Raw genomic sequence first — 7,823 nt, forward strand, 5'->3', positions numbered from 1 at the left:
AAACACTTGTGAGAGCACAGCAGCCAAAAAAAAAACAGTGAGAAGTGGACAGAGAGCAGACACTGCTCCTCTCAGCCAGGGGGTTTGCTCCCAGCAGCCCAAAGTGCTGCAGAAACTACAGCTTGTGATGAACTATGATTTACTCCTTGCTTTGTGGCCAGGTCCAGGGGCTCTATGAGGCTCAGCAGCATAGAACTGCATTGAGAAAATATTAATATAAACAATCTAAAATGTTAACCCTTAGTTTGCAGCCTGCAGAGTTTAACAGAGACTGTGAACTCAAAACCAAACCAAGCCTGTTGTTGGTAGCCTGAACATCCTGGGTTGAGGGCACCTCCCCAGGAAATATCACAGCCTGAAAAATCAAGAAATTATTTGAAAACCTCTGATCTTGTTTTGCAAGCTGGCAAAATTAGATGGCCAGAACTCTAGTCCAGTAGATGAATAGATACAGAGAGGAAGGAATAGACACCATTCTCCTTAGGTAAAGGATAAAAATTACGTTTACCTATGTACACATACACAGAACACTCTTCCCAAATTCACAGCAGTAAAATATCTATTGGACACCATCAGATATTCCCTGTTAGCCCTTTGCAGGATAGATCAGGGGTTGAGTGGAAAAAAAAGATGTTCTTACAGCATATTAATAGGGAGGAATAGGGAAGAATATGCTTGGCTCTAAGGAAGGGAGGAATACTAGATCTTAAATTCTTAATTTGAGCTGCTCTTAGTCAATTTCTTATTGTTCTTGAGGGTGGAGACACTGCAGTACTTCAAGAGAAAAGATAATTTTTTCATCTTGCCTCTGAGGATGAAGAACTCATTCCAAATTTCACTGATTGCTCTGGAGAAAGACATAAAAGAATTTTTACTGAGCAGATTTTATGTGGACTATGGAGTTTCCACCTTGTTCCTTGCCAGCCCGGAGAAAATGCAAGACTGTAAATGCAGCCAAAACAAAGAAATACAAACCTGCAGATATCTGGAGCCATTGAAGGGATCCTGGTTTCTCTATCCTCCTGGTAAAACCAATAGAAGCCAATATGGGCTGTTGTCTTCTGTTCCCCCAAAACACACCCTGTGCCTAGAGCTCAGCATCCTTGGGAAACAGAGATGCAGGTGGGTGCAGGTATCTGTTCCCACTGCTGGGCTGGGTGCTCAGCACTGAAGCACTTTCAGGTTTCGTGTTCAGCTGCACACACAGCTGAGATCCACACCAGGGAAGTGGAGCCTGTACCTACATGCTCAGAGGAGCAGGGCTCAGAGGCACAGCCAGTGTCCTCCTGCAGGGGTAAAAGTGCTTGCTGTGTGCACAGCCCTAAGCCAACACTGGGGACAGCACCAGGCAAGGATGGGGAGGATCTTGCTCTCCTGCAGCACTTGGGAAGCCGTGAAACACTTTCCAAGGCAGCTGGGTGGAGAGGTTTGCATTTAACCCCAGCTCAGCCCAACTGGAGGTGCCACAGGCTCCTCTACCCAGCTCACCTCACTGCCCACTCACAGATCCAACAAAGCTGCTGAAACCCTGCCCCAAATCTGCTCCCACTGATGCACAGTAGCCTTGGACTCTTACCTTGAAACTGATTTCAGTTTTGTGTTTTGTCATCTCCTGCCACCTCCCCGGTGCGTTTCTCCAAGGCAAATGTCTCCCAGAGCTCTCTGGAAAAAAGCAGCATTTAGAAAGCAGAGGTAGAGAAAGCAGAGTGCTGGATCTCCTCATGCTCCCCTCATGCCTTGGCAGAAGGGAGCAGCAACAGGTCTGTACTGAGAGCTGCTGATGTTTCAAGGCAACACTGCACGCTGCTTGCAGGATAAATGCATTAAGAAAATTAAATGTTTTTACAGCCGTCATACCATCAAAGCTTTATTTTCTCCACTCTTTAAATTAAGTGTTGGTTTGCATATCCATGCCATTCCAGCTATGTAATAACCTCTCTAAAGCTATTTTTGTTTCACATTCCTTACTATTTGGTAAAGCAAGCTGGAGTTTTCTGAGGACACGCATTTTTATTAGAGCTAATTCAGCATTATTTTCTAACCCGTTTCCTTTGTTGGAGGCAGAGGAATCAGCTAAGGGAGCTCGAAGGCAGCACCCTATGCCTGTGAGGGAAACTCGCCATAGCCAGGCTGTTCCTCTAGATGGCTCTGCCTTTGCCCAAAAACATCAAATCCCTCGAGCAAAAACCTCAATTTCGAGCGATACGGCGATACCACCGACTGCTCCTCTCCCTCCTGCAACGATCGAGGGGTTTTTGGCCAAACGGATAAACACAGATTTGTCGTAATTTTAGAGAATAATATTTTCGGTTTAGCTCTTCAGATTCAGAGGGAAATGCTTTCCAAAAGTCTACCTGTTTCATGTTGTTTAAATATCCTTTCTAGATGGGATTTTCCCATAAACTGCTTGGTTTGGATGCCCGTTGTCCCGTCAGACTTCAAACCGGCATTTTCCAGCGCGACCCTGCTCTAAAAAAGATGAGGAGCTGTTATAAATCTTAAAGAGAAGGAAGCTGAAAAGGGAAAAGGCGTCTTGTGAAACGTAATGAAAACTTTTCTCCTGCTGTTCTGCGTATCCAATACACACCGAAAGCTCCCTCTCCTAAGGGATGCAAAATAAAATCAGCAACAGCAACAGTGACAGCAACAAAATAACATCAGAAAAAGAAAAAACCACACACGCACACGCACAAAAACCCAAGGAAAAAAACCCCAAAACTCAACCAAACCCCGCAAACGCCTCTCTTTATGATTAAAGCAGAAAACCCCAAATCCTAATTATTTAATCCAATCACTTTTAAGTTATTCTCTGTCTCAAGAAACGTTTGTTCACTTGTTTCAAAACGAAATACAAAGTTGAAAATCCTTCGGTTATAATACCCCTGCTCAAATCACGCAGGGGATGAAAATTTGGGCTTGGAGTCAGTTCGGGAAAGCTTCACTGGTTTACATGTACTTTTATAACAACTTTATGGAAGACATAAAATGCGAAGAATTTTCCCAAAAGTCACAAAGACTTTTCCTCTCCTCCCCAGATTCTGCTGTCAGACCAAGAGACCCGGCATTGCAGAGAGGACTTCGTGTATACACCAGAAAAGGGCTTTTTCTGGCATTTTTACCAGCAGAAAACTGAATAAAAATTCCATTTAAGAACGGGGCATGAAATGTACATCTCATGTACCTGGTATTTAGACAAAGTCTCTAAACTGTCCCGCACCACTGACCGTATTTTTGTTGTTACACGTGTGCTTTGCCCCGGACCAGAAGATTTGCCGGAGCTGGCCCCTGTGTAGATCCCGGGTGTTGGGATCGTTGTGAGCACCGGGAGCTTTTTCTCTGCAAAAGGATGCGCTTTCTGTCAGGCTGCCCCGGAGCACTAAGGCGAAAATAACTTTTATTTACTAGATTTCGTCCCGCGCCTTCCAGCCCGTTCTGCCTGCCGTACGAGCAATGCTGTTTGTTTGTTTGATTATTTGTTTGTTTGTTTAATTTCGGGCGAGTCCTTATCCAAAGCAATTCCTTATCCAAAGCTAATGGACTGCGATCTCAGCTCTGGTTGTTGGGACACGGACCGCAAAACTACGCGTCAAGAACAGAGTTTAAGCGAATTCCTCCCTTGGCGCTCCCGTCGGGGGAACCGCAGCGATGCTCATCCCCCTCCGACCTCAGCGCCGGGGCCGAAGGGATCGGTGGCGATCGCATCCGTGGGAAAGCAGCACGGCATCACCGGGGCAGCGCGGACAGCTCCGGGGAGGGGGCAGCGCTGCGGAGGCGACCGGGAGAGACCCCCAGGTCGGGGAGAGGGGGGGGACGGGCACAGCTCGGAGGGTGGGTCCGATGGGGGATGCTGCCCCCGCGCTGCCGGGAGCCAAATCCCTGGCGCCTCCCGCAGCTCCCCCGCCGGTCCCTCCCCCATCGCCGCTCCCGGGGCCCGGCCTTGCCCCCCTCCGCCTCCCCGGCCGCCGCCGAGCCGCGCTACTGGCTGCTCGCTGCGCGCCGAGCCGCCCGCCCAGCCCCGGCCCCGGCCGCGGGCGGGGAGTCCGGGCGCACGGCTGCGCCTATAAGGGAGCCGCGCCGCAGCCCCCCGGGAGATTTTGGTCTAGGGCCACCGGGGCCGCGGGGCGGGGGGTGTCGCCGGGAGAGCACGGGAGCGGGGGGGAGCGCCGGCCGCCCTGCATGGCCAGGGATTATGAGCGCCGGTGAGTTGCAGCAGGCGCAGCCCAGAGCCTCGGCGCCGGCGGCCGCCCCCGCGCCCCCGCAGCCCCGCAGCGCGCAGGAAGCCCCCGACATGGCCGTGTACTGCAGCGAGAACTTCAGCGTCTACCCCCAGCCCAGCCTGCACCCGCCCGGCGCCGCCGCCGCCGCCGCCGCGGCCGCCGCCGCCGCTGCCGCCGCCGCCGCCTCCTCGGGGCAGCGGGCGGGCGGCTACGCGCTGGGGGACTACGGGGCTCCCGCCAACGCCGGCTACCTGTGGGGCATGAACAGCCCCGCTCCCTACCTGCAGGGCCCGCCCGGCGCCGCCGCCGCCGCCGCGCCCTTCCTGCCGCCCGCCTCGTACGGCTGCTCGCGGGGCGGGCAGCTCGTGGGCTCGCCCCCGGCCCCCGGCTCGCCGTCGGCGGGCGGCGCGGAGCTGAGCTGGCTCAGCCTGGCCAGCCAGGAGGAGCTGCTGAAGCTGGTGCGGCCGCCCTACTCGTACTCGGCGCTGATCGCCATGGCCATCCAGAGCGCGCCCGAGAGGAAGCTCACCCTCAGCCACATCTACCAGTACGTGGCCGAGAACTTCCCCTTCTACAAGCGCAGCAAGGCCGGGTGGCAGAACAGCATCCGCCACAACCTCAGCCTCAATGACTGCTTCCGCAAGGTGCCCCGCGACGAGGACGACCCCGGTGAGGTGCCGCGCCGGGCGGGAGGGATGGCTGGGCGGGGGGACACCGGCACCGCCGGGAGAGGGACGGCAGCGTCCCCTGTCCCCTGCTAGTCGGGCTCTGACACCGCGCTCCCGTCCCGTCGGGGCCAGGCAGGGATGAGACCGCGCTCCCCGTCCCCTGACCCGGGCGCTGTGATGTGCCCGTCCCCGTTCGCCCCAGCCCGTCCCGGCGCTGCCCCGCGGCAGGTGTAGGCTGCCTGCCCAGCCCTCGCCCCGTCCCCAGCAGCCCGGGAGCGCCGGTTGTGCAAGGTCCGGCTCCTTGGGCCCGTGATTCACGGCTCCCCTGCCTGCCCGCCGCTGTCCGGGCCGGCCCCGGGGCACAGCCGGTGCCGGCAGTGGGCGGGGGCGCGCCCGGACAGCGCCGGTCCGGCCCGGCGGGGCTGGGAGTGCCGGGCTGGAGCCGCTCGGGACCGTGAGGGGTCACTGCCCCCGTCCCGGCCGCGGGCAGGAGGCGAGTGGGGACAGCTGATGCCACCTCAGCATCTCGCACCGAGGCTTGTGCGAGGGGCAGCTTGCCTGCAGCCCCCGCAGCTCGGTGCTGCTGGCTTGTCATGGAGTGCCTGAGTGTGCCAGCCCCTCTCCATCAGCGTGTCTGTGAGCCACGGCCTGGGCACTGCCTTGCCACCCACTGCTGAGATGGCTGCTAGTGCCCCAGCTCCTGTGAGGCAACCAGAGCAAGGAGAGCCCCTCTTCACATTCTCTTTAGCTAGAGGTGCTGATCTGATTATGCTCTGGGATGGGGAGGTTCTCCTCTTCTATGTGGCCTTAAGGTTCCCTTGGGCATTGGAGGGATAGAGGTGGAAATGTCTTGGGGACAGGTTTTAGATCCATGTACTGGACAGGGAGGAGGAACAGGTGCAGGAGAGATGTGGGTTCTGTGCCAGATGGGCAAGACATGGATGATGCTTACCTGCCAGCACTGGGGCTTGCTGTCACAGAAGCTGACTTTCTCTCTTGTGTCTCCTGTTTTCCACCAGGGAAGGGAAACTACTGGACCTTGGATCCCAACTGTGAGAAGATGTTTGACAACGGGAACTTCCGTCGCAAACGCAAGCGGCGCTCTGAGCCCAACGCCCCCGCGGCCGCCTCCGCCGCCTCCTCCCTGGGGGGCCTGAAGGCCGAGGAAGAGCGACCCATCCCAGCCACAGGCAAACCGTGTGGAAACAGCCCACCCCCAGAGCTGGACCCCTCACCCTCTGCCAGGGACCATCCCAAAAGCTCCTCTCCCTCCAGCATCATTTCATCCACGCCCAGCTGCCTCAGCACCTTCTTCAGCGGCATGAGCTCCCTGAGCGGCGGGGGCAGCCGGCTGACGGGGGGTCTCAGCAGCGACCTGCACCACAGGAACTTCTCTGCTGGACAGCTGAGCAGTGGCACTTTCACCCCTTCCAGCAGCTCTTCTCAGGAGGTGCCTTCCCCAGACCAGCTGCAGCGGGTGGCGGGACCTTCCCCTGCCTACTACAGCTCCTTCCACCCCAGCAGCGGCAGCCAGGGAGCCCAGTACAACCACTACTACAACTTCACAGTCAACAGCCTCATCTACACACGGGATGGGACAGAGGTGTAGGGTGCTGGGGCAGCGCTGCAAAGGGAATGGGAGTTGGACCGTGCGCTTTTGCAAACAGCATTTCAACGTGGACACTTCCCAGGAGTTCTTCCAGGGCTACTGATCTTCTCTTTCTGAATAAGAACACCCCTTGAGCACCAGCAGAAGGCAGATGCAAAGTTTTTTCCCCATCCAGGAAAACGTTAGGTGGTGTAGATTGTTTGCCATCTAAGTTCTGCAAGCGTGAACTGAATTGTTTTCAGAGGTTTCTAATCCTGAATGTAGAACAAGAGGTTAAAAAATCATAGCCATAAAGTGGTATTGGCAAGAGCCAAGCTTAGACATGCAGTGAGTCTTAGAAGAGAACAGGAAAAAGAAAATGAAGAGATTTCTTATGAAGTGCCTTGTACAATGTGTTAAACTCTTCTACCAGCCATTGCCTCTGTAAGCCCTTGCTTGTGCCCTGATCCTGCAATATGCAATGCATGGGGGAATATCCTGTATAAACACCCACCCAAAACCTCCTCAAACACATGGAGGGTCTTCCTGTGTCTGGCATATTGTACAGCAGGGCCATGTCTTGTAAAACAATCTTCTTTCCCTGAGCTTAGTACCAAAGATAACTCTAGCCACGCAGCTTTAGCACAAGAATAAACACTGGGGTATTTTTATACATATTTGTACGTAATGTAACTCTTCTGTACATACGTTTCTATGTGGTTTTATATTTGTAAATTATGCTCTGGAGCTGTACTTATTTATAATGTGTTTTAAACTTTGTTAAAGTTTATTTTACTTTGTTCCCCCCTTTTTGTTGTTTTATTTGTTTCGAATTTTTTGTTGGTTTTGTTTTTGTTTTTAGTGTATTACTGAAACTTTTCAGGCTGAACAGCTGTTGGGAATAAAATATTAACAATTGTTAGATATTGGCCTGCTTGTTCATCAGTATGTTTGAAGTATTTTACAACTGTGGGAGGCAGGGTTCTTTTTCATTTAGTTTGAGATAAAAGGTGTAGAAATTTATGAAAAATTTCATCTGCGCAGTAGGGCAGAAAAAAACGTGCTTTGCTCCCCTAAGAGACACATCTGAGCTGGTGTGCAGTTTCTTGGAGTCACTGTGCAGTGTGGGCACTCTTTCGTTTTTGTTTGTTTGTTTTTCTCAAGGGTCTGAATCACAACTGTCCTTTTTCAGCCCGATTTGGTAAAAAAAAATAAAAACTTGCAGCAGTAAAAGTGGCGGGACTGGTTCCAGCACGGTGCCAGCTAGCAGGAGCCTCAGTCCCTTTTGCAAATCTATTTCTCTATTGGGATTGCACCTGCTTACACTGCCGGCCAGTGAGAGGTGGGAGC

At 53.7% G+C, this 7,823-nt stretch overlaps 1 protein-coding gene and 1 long non-coding RNA gene across 2 annotated transcripts; one reads left to right on the forward strand and one right to left on the reverse strand.

Moving 5' to 3' along the window:
- Positions 1-452: 452 nt before the first annotated feature.
- On the reverse strand, positions 453-2,448 carry LOC306802652. The gene is made up of 3 exons (XR_013774423.1): positions 2,355-2,448; positions 1,577-1,662; positions 453-847 (listed from the first exon to the last, which is right to left on the reverse strand). It is a non-coding gene; the product is annotated as an uncharacterized lncRNA (long non-coding RNA).
- A 1,600-nt stretch (positions 2,449-4,048) lies between these two features.
- Positions 4,049-7,395, forward strand: FOXI3 (forkhead box I3). The gene is made up of 2 exons (XM_079307146.1): positions 4,049-4,886; positions 5,905-7,395. The coding sequence occupies exons 1-2, from the start codon at positions 4,190-4,192 to the stop codon at positions 6,492-6,494; spliced, it is 1,287 nt and encodes a 428-aa protein (XP_079163272.1). The 5' UTR covers positions 4,049-4,189; the 3' UTR covers positions 6,495-7,395.
- Positions 7,396-7,823: the final 428 nt, after the last annotated feature.

The sequence above is a fragment of the Erithacus rubecula genome, assembly GCF_903797595.1.
Source record: "Erithacus rubecula genome assembly, chromosome: 5".
Classification (NCBI taxonomy): Eukaryota; Metazoa; Chordata; class Aves; order Passeriformes; family Muscicapidae; genus Erithacus; species Erithacus rubecula.